The sequence below is a fragment of the Cupressus sempervirens genome, chromosome 6 (genome assembly GCF_028749045.1).
Source record: "Cupressus sempervirens isolate cs-2001-9-10 chromosome 6, ASM2874904v1, whole genome shotgun sequence".
In the NCBI taxonomy this organism is placed as follows: domain Eukaryota; kingdom Viridiplantae; phylum Streptophyta; class Pinopsida; order Cupressales; family Cupressaceae; genus Cupressus; species Cupressus sempervirens.
Genome location: NC_143123.1, coordinates 510,783,010 through 510,802,989, shown reverse-complemented (window position 1 = coordinate 510,802,989; position 19,980 = coordinate 510,783,010). Strand labels below are relative to the sequence as shown.

Sequence of the window (19,980 nt, the reverse complement as noted above, 5' to 3'; positions counted from 1 at the left end):
CACTATTGTTCATCTTCTGCCTTTGTTGATACATCAGATTCACCGCTGAGAACTCATTGCTGCTCACAACATTTTGTTTTTATCGGGCTCCTTAATAATGACATGGTTGACAGGTTCACATGGTTTTGTCTTCATCGTTCAATGTCATCTTCCAATGCCGAGGATATCCACTGCTGCGATTGGGATCCATTCTGCTCACAACTTTGTATATCACATCCTCTATGCATGTCACTATATTCTATGGCTATCGTTGAGTCCACCTCCTCTGCAGGTTCAATGGTCCTGTTTGCTTCTGTTCAGAGCCACTATGCTCTTTGCTAATATTCATTTCTCCTCTTCCGTTAGCATTGTCTTATGATGACTATGTGCTATTTGATTTCAAATTTTCATAATCTGACAAAATTATCAGGCCATTATCACTGTTATTTTTTTTATTCTTAAAGTCACTATTACCATTCCAACATGTATAGAGATTGTTGTTTGTATGTCCTTTATTGTTTCTGTTCATATTTGACCTCTCTAATCTAGCATATCCTCTATAAACAAATTGCTGCAAGGACTCGATTAGGATTACTGCTGTGGTAATAATAGTTGTCCCAATGTATCTTTGTGCTTATTTGGTGGTCTTCATATATTAAGGTTACCTCAACACTAATTACAGTCACTGCTTTTAATCTTTGACTCGAGTTATTCATTTGATGGACTTTGTTGCTGACATAAACTAAGCGTATTGTCTTCCCAGATCCAAGCACATCTCAGTCTCCTTTGTCTTGTTTATAACTCCAATTTCTTATTTGATATAATAACAATTTAGTGACAGATTCTTGCTTAAACATTCTCACCAAACTTTCCAACAATTTATTTATTGCTTTATTGATGTCAATGGTAACGATTTAACCTCCCTGGATATCTTTGACATCAATGACAAATTTCCATCAGACCATGATATCATTGTATAGTGCTATGGGAGATTGAGCACATGTGCAAAAGAGAAAACATCAAAAACATCGTGAGGACTTCAGAAAGAGAAATTTGTGCTTCAAATGCAAAGAACTTAGGGAGCATGGACATGTTTGTGGAAGAGGAGGTCAAGCCCATAAAATGGAAGCAAAGGATGAGGAAGAGATTAAAGAAACCCTAACAAGAGGGTAAGGTGTGGAAATGAAGAAGATGGAATGATGGCTACTATTACTCAAGCCCCCAAACATCTTACATTTAGGATCAAAAACACCTTCAAAGGACAAAAGGCTATCACACTCAAGGATAGTGGTGCATCCGAAAATTTCATTAATGACAGATTAGTTGCAAAGTTTAAGGTGAAAACCAAAGACTTTAAAAGATTCACAGTAACCACATCCCCAAGGGATCCGGTTAGATGTACTACAATACTTTCATGACAAGAAATCAGATTAGGGAAAAACCTCATTAAAAGGGAATTACATTGTAACATTAGATATAAATATAATATTAGGAGCTCATTTGGAGACACTCCCTAGGATGCTTCAAATTAGACCTTACCAACTTAAAATTCATTTGTAGATGAGAGACAAGAAATCACCCTGGAAGGGTTACCCAACAGTTCCCCTAGATTAGTTTCCTAAAAAGAATGGAAAGAATCTTTAGGCACGGGCAAGTACAGTGGGCTGCCCAATGTATGATCCTACATAAGACCGCACATGGCAAGGCAATCCACATTCACATCTAACCAACCTTCAGAGAATATAAATTTCTGACTTCTTTCTAATTTCGCTACAGGCATTTTGAGTTCTTAGTCCAACTAACAAATGCCCCCTGCAACCTTTTCGTAATGCATGAACCACATATTCCTACTCATTTTTTTATAAACATCCTTATTTATAGTCGAACATGGGAGGAGCATCTCAAACACATTGAAGAAGTCCTAAACATCCTAGAACAAGAGTGTTTATATGCCAAAGCCTCAAAATGCAAATTTGGCATGGATTAAGTAAACTACCTAGGCCATAGGATCAATGCACGTGGGGTGAGTGTAGACAAAGAAAAGATCAAAGCTATAAAGGAACGGCCAAGACCCAAAACCTCAACCAAGAGGCTTCATGGGAATATGTAGTTCTATATGCGCTTTATGATAGGATTCTCTAACATAGCCTCCTCACTCACAAACCAAGAAAGGGGCCTTTGTGTCAAATGAAGAATCTCAACAAGCTTTTGAAATTTTGAAGGAAACAATAAATTACAACCCAGAGCTAGCTATCCCTGATTTGACATTACCCTTTAAACTATAGTGTGACACTTTCCATAAATGCCATGTTCTTAGTAACTTCCTTAGACCGCTTTTCAAATCTTCTTCGTCAATCAAGAGATTTTCTTCAATCAATGTTGTGGCCTTAGTAAATTCCTCAATCCTCTTTTCAGATCTTCTTCATCAACCATAACTTCAATAGGTAAATTCTTTGCAGGCAAAATTAATACCACACCAGAGATGGTTGTCATAAATGACAATACAAGTCATAATGCTAATATGAACATCCCCAAGAATAGTGTAATGCATTCTAGAACAAAACACGTTTCTATTCAACATCGCTACTTAAGGGAGAAAGTTGTCGAGAAAGAAGTAAAATCGGAATATGTTCTAGCAAGAAACAAATTGCAGGCATTTTTACTAAGGCTCTGACTAAAGATACTTTTAAGTATCCATAGGCACAAATTGGGGGTTACTAGCCCTCCTTTTTCAAACTAGATGCATAAAAGGGATGCATCTTTCCAAGGGAAGAACAATTGCCAATCACTTATCTCCTAGATTGAAGTTGTGGCCGCTCTCAAGGGGAGTTGTGGCTACTCAAGGGGAGCCATGTTTGCATGTAGATGCATGTTAGATTGCAGAGATGATGTTTCCCCCAAGTAGGGAGAGAAACCATGATTGGTCTTGTTGAACCAAAAGGGAAGGTTTTACCCTTTGTCCTTGAAGTCAAAGGGGGAGAAGAAAATTATGAAAGATATTTGTTTCAATGAGGTCGTTGGTGTTGCCATCAGTGACAGAGGGGCTGATTGTTAGCATTATGACATGTGTTGTCATTGATGTCAACCACCTTTGGTGTGGCATTAATATTTGTTTGCAAAGGATTTACTTGTTTAGGTTATGATTGATGAAGAAGATTTGCTTGTTGAGGTTATGGTTGATGAAGAATGAGAAAGATTTGATAAGCAAACAAAGGAAGTTACTGGGGCTGACATTGATTTGTTTCTGAAAGGCTGGAACATGAAAGAATAAGTACTTGAAGATCTTATTAAAGATCATCATGTGATAATGGGTGTTTGTACCTCTAATTGTTTGATAAAGATTTGATGTGTTGTTTGGTAGGCAATAAAGCTAATCATTAGGATAGTTTGGATAGGCATGGATAATGACTTGCATTGCTCTGGAAAGGAACTTCTTGGCGTGCAGTTTGGTGGACTTGGTCAGACGATCTGTGTGGTGTTTCAGATCAGATATCTCTTGTTGATTTTCTCCGCAAGTGAAGATTTTTTGTCACATGCACTACTCTACTATTTTTGTTGGCTTTTGGTCAACACAACTATTCGTGGTGACTTAATTCATGTCTGTTGGGTCCGAAAAAGGTCAAGGGGAGAGATAAAAAGGCTTCTGGTGCTTTTCCTATGGCGTGCTGTGCTTTAGATGGCATTTTAAGCACTGGAGATGCTTTTTGGCCGACCAATAGCCTGTTTTTAATGCAGTTTCACACATTACCTTTGACTCTGACTTTGGACGCAGTTGTGATGCTTGTGTATTAAACATATTGATTGAGAAGGATCTTTTGGGATGTATTTGGCTCCTCTTTACTTCTTGGAGTAGACCGCATTATGTAATTCTTGTCAAGGTGGCCAACTTTGTATCAATGGTGCCTATTTTTCTATGGCCAACCCTTTTGGTGTGTCTAATGGACAATACACTATATATTTTGATGTAAATTACTGAGAATGATAAGAGTGTGAGTGAGGATAATTGTAACAGAAGCTGTTTGAAGAATCAGGCTGGCAGGTCACTACTGTTGTCAGAAGTTTCAGTTACATCGTTGTTGAATCAATGGGTTTTTTTATATTCATTAAGGATTTATATAATCCTGATCACTGTGTCTGTGATATCCCTGTCATTATTTTTCCATTTAATTAAATAATTAATAAATAAAATATTAATAATGTTAAATTTGCTATATTCATTGCATAATATATAATAAATATGAGAATTAAATATTATTATTTATATATAAAGTAAATATATCATGCAATATTATTAGTATTAAGGTAACTTGTGAGCCTCTCATGTGGGAGGTCTTGGGTTCGAATTCACTTAACACATAAAAAAAATTAATTACAACAAATAACAATAATTAATCTAGGCTTCGGCCATTTACCGATCAAAAAAAAAATTAAATAAGAAATAGAATTTATATTATTATTAATATAATATATATTATGTTACTAATATAATTAATATAATTGAAAAATATATTTTATTAATATCATATATTATTTATTTATGAAAAGACATGACTCTTAAAATGAAGAGTATATATACAAGAATAAAATAACTTTGAGAGATCACCATTTTAGAAATTGGAAAATATGGAGAATATATTAAATAAGTCTGCTAATAGACTAATAGGGAAATATTTAAGTACGGTCCCAGCAGGGGACATTACAATGTCTAAATTGGTAGGAGCGGTTTGTTCCTTGCCTTCTAGCCTAAAACATTGTAATCATTTGTTTGGATATGGTGAGTTCATTTGTCACCATAGTTTTTCCCATTTTGCGTCTTCCACCTAAATCTGGTGGGTCTTATGTGTGCATGCGTACCTAGATTTTCAGTTTTATCTTGTGCTGATCATTAATTAAATTATTTCGGATCTGGGATAATTTGGTTAAAAAATTTAAAGTATGTCGATTTCCACCCCCCTCCTCTCAGCATCATATTGTGGAAAGAGCTCTTATGGTTAGCAAGAATAAGAGGGTAAGAGGGACACTACATGGGAAGGAGAGATCTTCAATCATCCCAATTTGAAATTGTTCGAGGGTAAGCAATCGCAGGCAGGGAAAACTATCATGGGCTTGTGATGATATGATTAGGATGCAATAGAACCATAATCTTTTATGATCACCTATTGCTATTTGAGGAGCCAACGACACTAAGACGAGTAATTAAGATGTTTTAAGATACTTGATGGCCTTATGGAATATTAATGTGACTATTGGCATTAAAAATGGTTAGCAATTAGTTAGGAGGAGACATTGACTCCGACAATGGATTGCAACAATACGTCTTTTGCATGAATATATATAGCTTACCATTAAAGAAGTAGGAGGATAGAAGGAAGCAATGCAAACCCAACAAAAAGACAAAGGCATTTTGACAAGGACATAGTTTACACAAACATATAGAGGAACACCGTTCGTATTCTTTTGTGGCAATGCTCTATACATGATTGGATAGAGATGCATATGACCATAATCCATCTGTAAACCTGCAAGATTATAGAAGAAAGATGGTGTAACAAAGAGGGATCATAACAATTGTCTCTACGTAGGGACCCCGAATGGATGACTGTGTGTCTTTGAACAAGGCCAAGAAGGCAAGGTTCCACCATTGAGCTTAGATAGAACAATCAAGGTTCTTTTATTACGACCTTATCTTCGACCCCATAATAATGATTACTAAGTCTTACTGGACGAAGAATGGATAGTGTGTTATAAGCTAGGGTTGTATTGCACCAAAAGATTGACTTGTCAATGCCCGATACAACCACTAGACTTGTAGAACATGGGAGGCAGTTGAGCCATGTCATGATTCTTGAAGGGGAACGTTGACAGTAAATCCAACAATCCCCCCTTAGTATTATCCGAAGAGATTTGAACCTGTGACTAAACTCTGATACTACTTGTTACAAGCTAGGGTTGTCATTGCACCAAAAGATTAACATGTCAATGCCTGATACAACCACTCGACTTATAGAACATGGGAGGCGGTTAAGCCATGTCATGAATCCCGAAGGGGAATGTTGGCAACTAGTCCAAGGTAGTGAATGTTGATACAAGAACCCCACAAGGTGAGGACCCAAGATGGATGTCCATTGTTGCCTTCCATCGGGGTCAAGAGGGCCAAAGGTCCACTTTTGGGCTTAGTATGGCTTAACTTCAAGCAGACCTATCATATATCTTCTCATGTATGGTTACAAAATTTTAATGGACAAAGCATGGATAGGAAAAGCAAATACAAGCACCCCACTCGATAGAGACCTTAGATGGATGTCCGCATTGCTTGCCCCACTAGGGCCAAGAGAGCCAAAGTTCTACTCTTCAGCTTAGTGTATGATAGCTTTGGGTGTACCTATTGTGCTTTTTTACACATGTTTGCACAATGATACTATAGATCATATGAGCACTATGTGTTATGGACTAATACTCATAATGGATATATACATATATTTGTGTGTATATGTATACACATATATGCATACATAAACATACATACATACATGCATATATATATATATATATATATATATATATATATATATATATATAGCATGCATATGTATGTTTCTTTTATGATTGCAGGATTCAAACCAAAGATAAGTACCATTTGAAGAAATATTTATTTAGTAAGATGCAACCCTAATCCTAATTTATTGCCATTGTGGATTTACAGCAAATTTGAGGACAAACTAGGAGGGGGCAATCACATCCAATCATAAGGCTTCATGGCTTAAATGTTTGCTATATCTTATTTACAATTCTTCTTTATGTTGATGGTATAAATACACAAGGAGAACACAAATATAAATCAGAAAAGCACTAAAAGGTAAAACAAAATTTACAACCATATTTTACTTGGACATTTGATATTTATTAAGAAAAAATCCATTTTAGTCCAAAATTGTGAAGTTTGAATAGTTAAATCTTTGACTGTAACAACTTCTTAGAGAATTTACTATCACATTTTCCATGTCATAACAAGTCAAATAGTTATTTGGGCGGTTTTTCTAGCTTGGTAATTGTCGGGCGATATTGTTAGCTACCTTTAATATCTTGCATGATGAGTTTGAATCACCTTGTAAGATTTGTCATCCTTGGCCATGCTTGAAAGTACATAGCATGACATCATCAAAGTCAAAAAGTATGAAGGACCCTTAACATGAATCATGCTATTACAACTACTACACGTGACTCTGGACATGGCAATAGAACTAATAACTCGAATACTAAGTGAGAAATGTTGTTATTAAAACATGAGAGAAACATAACCTATTTCCATTGCATCTAGCAAGCATATCTTAGGATTGTGTCCCCAATGCTAATAACCTAAAGTTGACACCATACCACATTGTTTGTCCAATTAAGAAGAATGCTTTAGAACTTTTGAAAAAGAAAGACACACAGATTGCTCGAACTAGAAAAATTCTAAGCAAGGCCAACTTTGAAAATTCCCCTCAATAATCTCTAAGGATGATATTCTACAGTTGGGAAAACTTTTCAACTTGAAATTGAATTTGAGATAGTTTGGGCTATCATTATCAATGAGAAGTGATAAAACACGAGAGAAGTTTGCATTGTATCTAGCAAGCATGTCTTAGGATTGTGTCCCCAATGCTAATAACCTAAAGTTGACACCATACCACGTTATCTGCCAAATTAGAAGAATGCTTCACAACTTTTGAAAAGAAAGACACATTTTACTCAAGCTAGAAAAATTCTAAGCAGGGCCAGCTTTGAAAGTTCCTCTCAATAATCTCTAGGGATGATATTTGCTCTTGAGACCGAATTTGAGAAAGTTTTGGCTACCATTTATGTTCAAGCTTGATTTGATAAAGTTTCACCATATCAATTATAGAGTGATACAACAATCTAAGACTTCGATAAAGATTAGTAGTCCCTACAAAAGACAACAATATACACACATATGGCATAAATAGTACACCAAATACCTCATGTTAAGCCAAATTCTAATCACCTTATCACATAAACAAGATAAGGTTGTTGGCTTAACCCCAAGCATTGGTAAGATACATCTAGCGATTTTGCCACTAACCTCTTTATAATAATTTTTATGAGTTACAAAAACTAAATTTATGGAAAAATATAATTAAGCCTAGACATTTATCTCTAGTATGCAAAGCAGACCAACATAACTCACAATTTGCATTCTTTCACATAGCTTCGACTACAGGTTGTAATGTCTCCTATTGAGGCTTTACTCAATATGCCCTAAAATTCACTTAGTATGGTTTGAATAATGCTTGGAGATGGGAATTGTTATTTTAGTATCATGATGTAGGTTATGCAACCGCGTTAGTATCTCTAGATAAATTAACATAAAAGTCAATATTGTACAAACTGAATTCAAATTCACTATTGTAATATTCCAAACATGCATATGAGATTCGTTTGAAGTTCTATCCAACACATTCTTTGTCATTATGGACCACCAATTGTGAGATCAATCCATTCCATCCAACCCAAGACCATGGAATGACAATGTTCATTCAACCTCTTAGCCCCGCTTGAGGTGTCTCTAGTGGTGTGACTTCGCATCATTCGTATGCACTATATCTCCCCTCCAAAATGAGATGACCTAATGATTGAGAATCCTTAATGGAATCTTTAAGTTTGTCACATTATACACAAGCAAAGTTATAGCAAAGATAACAACATATAATTTGCATATTGGCAAAAAGGTGAAATATCCTATCTTCTATCAAATGCATGCCAAATGAATGTTATATAATTCATTAAAATATATATCATACCACTAAATTGGAAAGTGTAGAAGTTGCATATTAAAAAAAAAATTTAAAAATTGTAACTGGATGCACTATCGCTTGTACACGATATCCATCTTGTAGGGGGGGAGGGGGCATTGTAACTCTAAGCCCATGAGCCAAATTTTCTAGTTAAGTAAACAAATCTAGAGGATGAAGGCATTGAAGGTTGGACGACATTCGGTGACCTCTCATCAATTACTAGCAAGAGGGTTACAAAATTATGTTGGTGACAAATAAACCTATGCCAAACAACTAAAGCCAAGATCAATTTCCAAGTGGGAGCAGCAACCATCTCATGTTATTTGTAATTAGAGTGACACTTATCTACAATGGTCACTGCATACACAACAACAAGGACTTGGTTCTCAAACACTTTATATTGTGGTTGGATGGTTAGTCCCCAATAGTGTTACCCAGAAACCTATTCCACCCTAAATGCACCCATTTTGAAAATAGAAACAAAAACAGTTTTGAGACTTGGGGACAACTGGAAATGTTTCCAAGCCCTCCCTGATGAAGTAAAATTTTGAAAACCATCCCGAAAATTCAGAGACAATCAATGAAAGTTATGGAAACCTTTGACTATCCCCAGGACGGCTGGGGACAGCCTATTACGAGGTAATTGGTAAATACTTGCTTATTAATAACAGAGACCGAAAGGTCAATTTATACAAAAGGAAGAGACGATGTTTCCTTAGGAAACGATCGTAAAGAATAGAAACATTCTATTCCAGAGAAACCAAAAAACGAAAGCAAACAAAAGCTAAAGATATTTACAAGATAACCATTAACTAATAATAGACGTCTTATCTATTATTGTAATACCCTCCCTTAATGGTTAATCTATCTAACACACCAAGCTGTCCTCTGAATTTGACAAACTTATCAGGATCAAGAGGCTTGGTGAGAATGTCTGCAGTCTGATCTGAGGTAGGAACATACTGCAGATCTATAGTCCCGTCTTCAACCAGCTGTCGTATGTAATGACAATGAACATCCACATGCTTGGTTCGTTCATGGAAGACTGGATTCCGTGCTAACTTGATAATGCCTTCGTTATCAACAAACAGAGTAGTCGGTCCTGCTGGTGACATCTGCATATCCCCAAGCATCCGACGAAGCCAGACAGCTTCACATCCTGCCTTAACAGTCCCTCTATATTCAGCCTCTATAGAAGAGAGAGAAACTGCCTGCTGCTTCTTGCTGGTCCATGTGACTGCACCGGATCCCAAACTGAACACATATCCAGATGTTGACTTTTTATCATCAACAAAGCCTGCCCAATCTGAATCTGTGAACCCACTGAGTTTAGGATTAGAACTCCGAGAATACAGAAGTCCATAATCAGAAGTGCCCTTCACATAACGAAGCACACGCTTTGCTGCCATCCAATGATCAGCCTTAGGAGTTGTCATAAAGCGTGAAATATAGCTGACTGCGAAGCTGATATCAGGCTTAGTAGTAGATAGGTAGATGAGGCTGCCTACTAGTTGCCTATAGGTAGTATCATCAACGGAAGGAGAATCAGACTTAACTGATAACTTGAGACCTTTCTCCATAGGTGTAGATGCAGGTTTGCAATCCTGCATTCGGAATTTGTCTAACAAGGCTCTGGCATATTTGGACTGAGAGATGAATATACCAGAAGACTGTTGCCAAACTTCAACACCTAAGCAATAATGCATGAGCCCAAGGTCAGTCATATCAAAAGACTGGCATAAGTGTTGTTTGATTCCCTGAATCAAAGATGCCGAACTGCCAGTGATGATCAGATCATCCACATAGATAACCAGAAGGATGATGTCACTGTCAGTAGTCTTGATGTACAGATTTGAGTCTGAAGAACTCCTCTTGAAGCCTTGATCACTGAGGTACGTATCAATCTTGATGTAACATGCCTGAGGGGCCTACTTCAAACCATAGAGAGCTTTTACCAATCTGAGAACCTGATGATCTTTACCAACAACCTTGAAACCAGGAGGCTGCGTCATGTAGACCTCTTCATGGAGATCACCATTCAGGAAAGCACTCTTTACGTCCATCTGATGGACCTTCCAGCCAAACTGTGCTGCCATGGCTAGGACTAATCTGATGGTGCTCATCTTTGCAGTAGGAGCAAAGGTCTCCTCATAATCAATGCCCTGACGCTGAGAAAAGCCCTTTGCCACTAAACGAGCTTTGTACTTATCCAAAGTACCATCTGATTTGTATTTGATTTTGTAGACCCATTTGCAGCTAATGGGTTTCTTCCCTAAGGGAAGATCAGAAAAGACCCAAGTGTTGTTCTTCAGTAGGCTCTGGTGTTCAGATTGCATGGCCTGTTCCCACTCTGGAATTCCTTTAGCCTCGGAATATGTTTGAGGTTCAAACACACTGTGAATGTTGGCCATAAGAGCAAAGTTAACAGAATCTATAGTTTTGCTCTTTTTCCGACTAGTTCTCCCATCAATGAGCTCATCATCATGAAGATCAGCAAGTGTCTTAGCCCACCACTTAGGCCGGAGAGGAGAATGACCAACAGTAGTACTAGGAGATGCTTGATCAGCAGGATCCTGATCAGAAGAATCTGGATCAAACTCCGGTGAAGCATCTTCAAAACGAGGTGATCCTGCAGGAGAAGCCGGAGGTGGTTGTACAGGTATCACTGGCAGGACTGGAGCTGTAGGAGCTACTGGAGCCCTCCCATCAGGTGGACCTAATGGAAGCCAAACTCCCAAATCATGAACCTGCATAGGCTGGTCTGCTGGATCAGGAACAGGAGAAACAGGCATGAATGGTCCTCGCTGCTCATCAAAGACTACATCGCGGCTGTATATGAGACGAGATGTCTCAACATCAATAAGGCGGTAGGCTTTGTGAAGACTGCTATATCCAGCAAGCATCAGTTTTTGACTCTTGGCATCCAACTTGGTGCGTGAAGCATCAGGGATCCAAACAAAAGCAAGAGAGCCAAAAACCTTCAGGTGACTGATTCTGGGCTTGCAACCTGACCAGGCCTCTTCCAGAGTTTTACCTTTGACCGCCACTGTGGGTGACCGGTTCAACAGATAAACTGCAGTGTTAACTGCTTCTGCCCAAAAACGCTTCGGAACATGTCTGTGTTCGAGCATGGAACGAGCCATCTCGATGATTGTCCTGTTCCGACGTTCAACTACACTGTTCTGTTGTGGCGTGTGGGGTGTGGTGAACTGGCGTTGGATGCCATGTGTATCCAAGAAGCTGGAGAAAACATTAGAACAAAATTCCCCCCCATTGTCTGATCTAAGAGTAATAATAGATTTCCCAGACTCTTTTTCAACTAAGGGTTTAAACTTCTGAAATACAATAAATGCATCGGATTTCTTTTTAAGGAAATACACCCACATTTTTCTACTGAAATCATCTACAAACAACAGAAAATACCTGTACCCAAGAACAGAAGGAGTGGCCATAGGGCCGCAGATATCAGAATGAACAAGCTGAAGTACTTGAGAAGCTCGCCAAGAATCGCCACTGGGGAAAGGTGTGCGATGTTGCTTCCCAGCCTGACATGCGTCACAAACTCCAAGGTGTTGCGTTTGAATCTCTGGCAAACCAAGAACAAGCTCATCCCGAGCAAGTTGTGAGAGATAATGCACATTTAAGTGCCCATATCGTTGATGCCAAAGTGTGCTGATGGAAGATCGCCGAGCAACCATAGCTAAGTCCTGAGAATCACCAGAATCAATAAGTCTGAAAAGACCATGATCCTCAAGACCAACTGCAATAGTAGACTTAGTCGCCCGATCAATGATGGTGCACTGATGTGAACTGAAGGTGACTGCCAAGTGTGGAGAATGTCGCAGCAACTGACTGATCGAGAGTAGATTTAGTTCCATCCCTGGAACGTAGTACACATCAAGGAATATGAGCTTCCTCCCAACAGACTGAATTTGAATGTTGCCTTTACCAACAACCGTGTACTCTTCTCCACCACCAAAGATAACAGAATCTGAATAAGGCTGGTAGTCAGTAAACCAGTCTCTACGGTGAGTGAAATGTCGAGAGGCACCTGAATCAATGTACCAGGCAGATGACTGTACATGATCTGCAGGTCTTTTAGCCATGAAGGCATAAAAGGCAGATTCCACCTGCTCAGTGTGCTCTGCACTGTTCGCTTTGGGTTGCGAACCTGATTGCTTAGACTGGGCAGCTAAGCGTTTCCAACATGCAACCTTCATGTGACCATACTTGTGGCAATAGTTGCATTGAATGTTCTTCTTTTTGGTACCATTGGATGCTGGAGCAGAAGACTTCTGCTGAGATGGTTGTTGAAACTTGCCCTTATCCTTCTGAAAGGATTTCGCAGCAAAGACTTGCTCAGTGGAGGTGGAACTGGAGCTGCTACCGAACTGTTGTTTCCACCGATCTTGCTGAAGTAGCAGGGTGCAGAGATCAGTGAATTTTAGATCAACACCAGTAGATGTGATGTTGAGAGTCTCGATAAAATGCTCATAGGAATTTGGTAAACTCCGAAGAGTGATTACCACAATATCCTCTTCCTCCATCTTGCGATCGATGGCAAGTAACTGATCACGGATTTTCTGAATCCGATTCAGGTGTGCCTGGAGCGAGGTGCGCTCATCCATGACAATAGAAAATAGAGTGTTTTTCAGAAAGAAGGCTCTGCTCTTGTCGGAAGTCTCATGAAGACCTTTTAGATGTGTCCAAATTTCAGCCGCTGTCTTGCCGGATGGAATCTGAGAAAGTTGGTCATCAGCTACGGAGAGTTTGAGAAGCATTACTGCCTCTCGATTGTTCAGATCCCATGTATCTTGATTAGGACCCGGAGAAGTCGGACGCTGCTTAACACCCAGAACAAGTTGATCGATGTTTCGATATTCGAAGATTGCGATGATGCGCTGCTTCCAGGTTCCATAATTGCAACTATTGAATTTGGAATTATGCTCGAGTAAAATATTTGTCAAAGATGCCATGGCACGTTTTTCAATGAAAATCTGTGAAAATCTGTGAAGGCACGTTCTTCGAGGCAAAAATACGGAAGACCCAAAAGAATCAGAGAATGACCCAAAAGAGAGTTCGAAAAACCCAGAAGGAATCTGCTGTCGTTTTTTGAATCCGCTGGCTCGAAAATCGAGGCACCCAGAAAAAACGGACGACAACCCAGTTGAGCTCTCGAAAAACCCACCAAGAATCTGCAAACAAAAAAAATTTCGACCCCAAAAATTAGGGTTTCGAAAAAAACGGCCCTAGTTGAAAAAAGCTTGAAAAAACTTCAGATTTCTTGATGAAAAATGGTCGAATCTGCTTCCCAGAGCACGATAACAGACTGAGACGGCTAAGAGCATGAAGATTTGATATAGAAACATGCAGATTTTCACCCCAAAAACGCGAGTCTCCAAAAAATGGGCACGATTTCCATGCGATTTGCAGACCCGTAATTCGGGAATTTCTCCAAGCAGAAAAACCCTAGGTGTGTTTTGGAGAAATTAGCTGAAATAATTTTGGAAAAATTTAAACAAATAATTTCAAGAAGAAATTATAAATTTTTCCGAAAAAATTTAAGTATTTAGCTCTGATACCATATTACGAGGTAATTGGTAAATACTTGCTTATTAATAACAGAGACCGAAAGGTCAATTTATACAAAAGGAAGAGACGATGTTTCTTTAGGAAACGATCGTAAAGAATAGAAACATTCTATTCTAGAGAAAGCAAAAAACGAAAGCAAACTAAAGCTAAAGATATTTACAAGATAACCATTAACTAATAATAGACGTCTTATCTATTATTGTAATACAGCCAAAACCTCTCGGGGACTATTGGTCATTTCCAACACCAAGAGACAGTAGGTAAGATAATTTTATAAAATATTTGCAATTTTTTTAATCTTGTGTGGGCCCAACTCCTCAAGACATTAAAATATGTTATTACTAATATCAAATCTTAAGCATGTGATTGAAAATATGAAAATATCAAATTGCGTATTACTTGCAAGTCACATATAGATTGGCCTAAGTGAACAAAGTTATGCTCGAGTGAATAATCATTTGCTCTTGCTGCTATTAAAAAGTGAACAGTATTATTTGTGAATTTTTAACATCTTCGGTGAAAATTTGCAGATTAAGGGAGTAAACCTAAGCAGTACTTAGTATTCTCAGACCAAATCTTAGGGGCAGCAACATACTAGATTTGTTCTCATTTTGATTTTGAAGTTTGAAACTTTGAGTCTTCTGATATTATACAATGCATTGACGCAATGATAATTGAATCTTCACATATGATGTGATACTTTAAGTCTTTAACTTCTCATTTTCTTGAAACTTGCAGCCTTGATTTAGTTGATGCTATCCTATGTTCCTATTCTATGATGATTCAATTTGATTCATTTGATGCTATGTTCTATGATAATTGAACAAATGATAATTGATTTCAGATTTATAAATATTGTTGCTATAGTGAATGATGAATATTACAATCTTATATAACTAATGAATATATTGGAAAATTCAGATTATATATATATAGATTTCAGATTTATAAATATTGTTGCTATGGTGAATGATGAATATTACAATCTTATATAACTAATGAATATATTGGAAAATTCAGATTATATATATATAATCTGATTTATAAATATTGTTGCTATGGTGAATGATGAATATTACAATCTTATATAACTAATTAATATATTGGAAAATTCAGATTTTATATATATCTATCCCCTGTTGTACCCTGTTCCAAGAAAAAAACATCCCCGAAACCCATTTCCCCGTCCCAGACACTTGGGGAAACACAGGGCCCCAATCACATTTCTTGGATGTTAGTGAATGGATGTGTTTGTCCCCGTTCATGAGGTAGTGAATTGATCAGAAGTATTTGTCACCAATCACATGAGTTGGTGATTATTATTGGATGTGCTTGCCCCCTACCACTCCCCCTGCCCCAATCATTATTGTTGTGAGCAAATGTGTCTCTCCCTGTTTGTGACTGATGTTGAATAAATGTGTTTGGCCCTGTCCAAACTTGATACAAGACCTTGGATAGATGTGTTAGCCCCCACCCTTGGTTCCATCGGTAGATGTGTTAGTCCCTATCCTTGGAGGGATAAGCATTCTGAGACTAGTTCCACTACTGCTACTGATAACTGATATTTTTGGTGAGCTATTGTGCATAGTCCTCATGTGTTGGGATGGACTTTCACCATATGCATGTGATAATTATTGTTATGTTTATTAATAATAAATATGTTATTATAATAGTGGTATGTATGTGTTTATATTGAGTTGTTAAAACAACTCAGTCTATTTAGGAATATTGTTTCCTAGATCATAGGATATGAGAACACCTATAAATATAAAATAGGTATTGAATGAAAGGAAGAAGAAGCGGGTATGTCCTGTAATTAATTATTCTTGCTTCAGTTGTCTCTACCCATATTTTCTTATAAATAAAGTGAAAAAATATCCTTAAAACCTTTAGTCTTTATAATTTGTATCTGTGAGTATCTATCTATGGGATAGCGGTGAAATGTCAGAAATTGAATCCCCTTAAACGCAGCTTCGGACTAACTACTTGAATGAAAGCTTTCAGGGTAATAAAAACCCACAATGATTTCTAACTAATTTTGCCTCTTTAAGTTAAAACTCTATTATGGATTACGCAATTGAGATGTACCAACCTCACGAATGACGGCTGTTAAGTTGGAGGTGACTTTTGAATTAACGACTGCATTTTGGGCAGTACGCTCATCCAGACCAATCTTGAGAAACAGTTCCACAGCTTCTCCACCATTGTCATCTTTGTTCACCATTTTACTGCGCAAAAACACGGTAACAAAATACTGTAAGGACTCATAAAACAACCACATCGCAAAACCTCTTAAATAAATATTTTGTTTAAAACTTCGATGCACTCTCTGTGAAAACTGGAAAGATAACGTAAGAGCTTAGTATCGACAAAGAATCCAAGAAGAAATATCGATGTTATTCTCACATACTCGATTCAAATGCATACACTAAGCAAGACAAAGGCCAAAAAAGTAGTAGCGATCACATTAAGAAAATGAGTTCAAGAAACGAAAAAGTCCTCGACAACAGCTCCAGATATATACATACTGTCTATATTGTACAAGGAAATCAAAAACCCTAGTTGCAGTTCGAGGGTTTTTGAGAGTTCTACAAAGCATGAACAAGTTACGTCCGAGGAACTTGATGAGAGAGTTTGTACCAGATATTGTTATGATGGCCCTAAATCCACAGTTATTTTAACGATGTAGTTTTCCGGTCTCTGGGATTCGACTCTGTGCCAAACGATACTTCAAAACCGCAAATAAAGCGAAGATTTGCGTGATATTAACGAAAATTGATTCTTTAAATTTATGTTGCTATAATTCTACTGTTGCAATTCTTTTTTATTTAACTAGGTATTTACGTAAGCGTTTTGCTTGCCCCCTACATAAAGGTTAAAGTCAACAGTCAACGGTAATATTAGAAAATTCAATGTTTGAGAGTAGTCATAATTTTCGTAAGATAAATAATCTTTAATATTGTGGGAGTTTTTTAACGATTCATATTACAAGGATGTTGTTGGAGGGGTATAATGATGTTGTTGGAGGGGTATAAAGCTCCCGATAACACTAGCATGAGAACTTATGTTGTTAGAGTTTTGCACTTAACAACTTGATTCTTAATGTTTTCATTTGGAGTCATTTAACTTCACCAAACAAAAGACACATTTACATTGTTCTTAATTTTTTAATACGTGGGTAGATGAAGGGTTGTAATTTTGTTGAATGAGTATAATTAATGAGGGTGGCAAAATGTTATTTGATTATGTTATCAACCAAGGTTAAAAATCTTGAAAGGTGTAATATATAAGGCATAAGGTTGAGATTATATCTTGCATGACTTTAGAGGAATGAGAGCTCCTTGGTTTTTTAGATCTTAACGGAATAGGTGTCATCATAGACTCATGTTCTCATATCAAGTAGAAAAACAAACTTTGGGATAATATAAATTTTTATATCAAATGTGTGTGTGCACGCGAGGGGGCACATGCGTTAAGTGTGGAATATGTATGTGATGCAGGACCATCTTGGGTTCATGGCAATCTTGTATCATCTTTGTTCATCTTGTTCTTGTTTTCCAATTTGAGAATTTATAGTAGTCCTCACACTCCTTTGTGAGATTTCAATTGCTATCTTGGATTCTAGTTAAAGACACTCTGGAAATCATGTCTTTATGATCGTGCTTCAATTAAATTCAGTTTTGGTCACTCGTTGATTGTTTGAGATTTTACCTATTTGTGGTTCATCGATTGATTGTTTGAGATTTCACTTGTTTGTGGTTCATTATTTGGTTCCTTGTTCGTCGGTTCATTGTCTTACCGGTCTATTGATTGTTCACTCACCGGTTTGTGTTCTTCATCTACCAATTTTCTAATCGAGAGTTGCACTCACATATTTCAACTCATGGATTTGTTCGAGGGGATTCTCTAGGTGGATTTGAGTTTAGTTGACATAATGATTAAATTCTTTCTAAAAGTTTCATGATTTGATGTATTCATTTGTAATTCAAGGCCAACAACTTAACATGCTTGTCTAGGGATATGTAATGTTTGAATGTTGACTTATGGGAATCGTATAAAGTTAGGGTTTATGTTTGTGTAAGGAAGTAGAAAGAAGATAGAGATCAAGCTAGGGGCACCTTGCAAGCTGGTAGCTTGTAGCAAAAAGATCTCATTTGTTGTTCTTGTTTGTATTGATCGTAATCATGAAGGCCTTACAACCTAGCAAGTATGATGTACCTGTTCGATTATTCAATTGGTTTGGCTTTGTTTCTCTCTCAAACTATGTTATAGCTATAGTGGTTGTTTAGCTGTGAGGTTGGACATCTCATATTAGGATTTCTCCACCTTGGACTATGTCAAGTAGTATCAAAGCTAGGTTCTTTGCAAGCCCTAAATCGTGATTTGGTTGTGGGGTGCCAGATTTTGATCTAACATACAATCACATAGGGTTGTGAAGATGGTTCGTGGCAGGAATATTAAATTCATATCCTAATTGTTGATCTGATATATTGTCAGTCTAGATCTATATTCCAAACTACATGATTTATGCCAAGAAAGAAATTCTGAACATAAGAGAATAGACATACCAACATAGATTCGTACTTCATCTCCTACTTCTTGTCAAGTCTTACTCACCTCAAGTTCGTCATAAGTTGTGACCTTGTCTGCTAGGTCATATTTGTTCCCCAACTTTGCATTTTCATAGTAGCACCTTATTGTTTACCCAATTAGACTAGTAGACTTTATATCTGATAATTATGGTTGTAAACTTTATTTCTAGGTATGTGATATCATTGATTGTCATGGCTCGCTTATCCCATCTAGTCTCTGTCAGCTCCTCAAATTCTTCTCATGAAACAAGTCTTAGCGTACACTCTTCTTCGTCTTTCAAAAGTCCAGTAACCATGTGTATAGGTCCTTTGTGATCTTAATGGGTCTTTCTTCTTCCAACCATAGAGATTGATCATGTACATACCTTAAAATGTATCTTATCCATTCTTCATTGAATACCTTAGGTAGATAAACTAAATTTATTAAACCCTTGGTTTCTAATTGTTTGAACTTGTCCTTCAGTTCCCCATTAATGGATAACTTTTTGTATAGTCTGTTGATGTTGATATCTCCCAATTTAGTTAATTCGTAGTGAATAAATATTATAATATCTTTAATTAACATAACTAGGGGAGGAATTCATGATACTATTATCGCTTAATCAATTTTGGTTGCCTTCAACAGATAGAGCTTGTATTTTGATCTAGTTCCTTTGTGATGTCAATTAGAATAAGGGTGTCAATCTTTGCTTCCATTATGATTTTGAAACTCTTCTTACTCTGAATTCAAGTGTTCTTTGAAACTATTTTGCCACTTTGTTTATGCAACTTTACCAGGGTTAGCAATACATTCTATTCAATCTCTCTAAAATTCTCTTCAACTAGCAATTAGCGATAAGACTTGGGTTCAACTCAAATGATTGCTCTCAAAAATTCTAAGGTAACAATGAAAAGGTTAATCTAGTATTTATTTTTTGAAAAGAAATCTAATGGTTAGTTTTGTAATAAACGTTGTTTTACCAATAGACAAGAACCTACGACACAATAGTAAATTAAGAGCCTCACGTCTAGGAGGTCTTGGG

General features: G+C 37.2%; 1 protein-coding gene across 2 annotated transcripts in view; it reads right to left on the bottom strand.

Annotated features, from left to right (window-relative positions):
- Window positions 1–17,127, bottom strand: part of OVA9 (glutamine-tRNA ligase, putative / glutaminyl-tRNA synthetase, putative / GlnRS) — a 185,336-nt gene extending 168,209 nt beyond the window's left edge. Inside the window, exons 1-2 of one of the 2 annotated variants that reach the window (XM_089788734.1) lie at window positions 16,895–17,127; window positions 16,459–16,594 (exon numbers count right to left, since the gene is read on the bottom strand). In XM_089788734.1, coding sequence (XP_089644860.1) covers window positions 16,459–16,594; window positions 16,895–16,965 — 207 coding nt within the window. In that variant the 5' untranslated portion in view covers window positions 16,966–17,127. The remainder of the gene's footprint in view (window positions 1–16,458; window positions 16,595–16,894) is intronic. The other variant, XM_089788735.1, reaches the window with a different exon arrangement.
- Window positions 17,128–19,980: the final 2,853 nt, after the last annotated feature.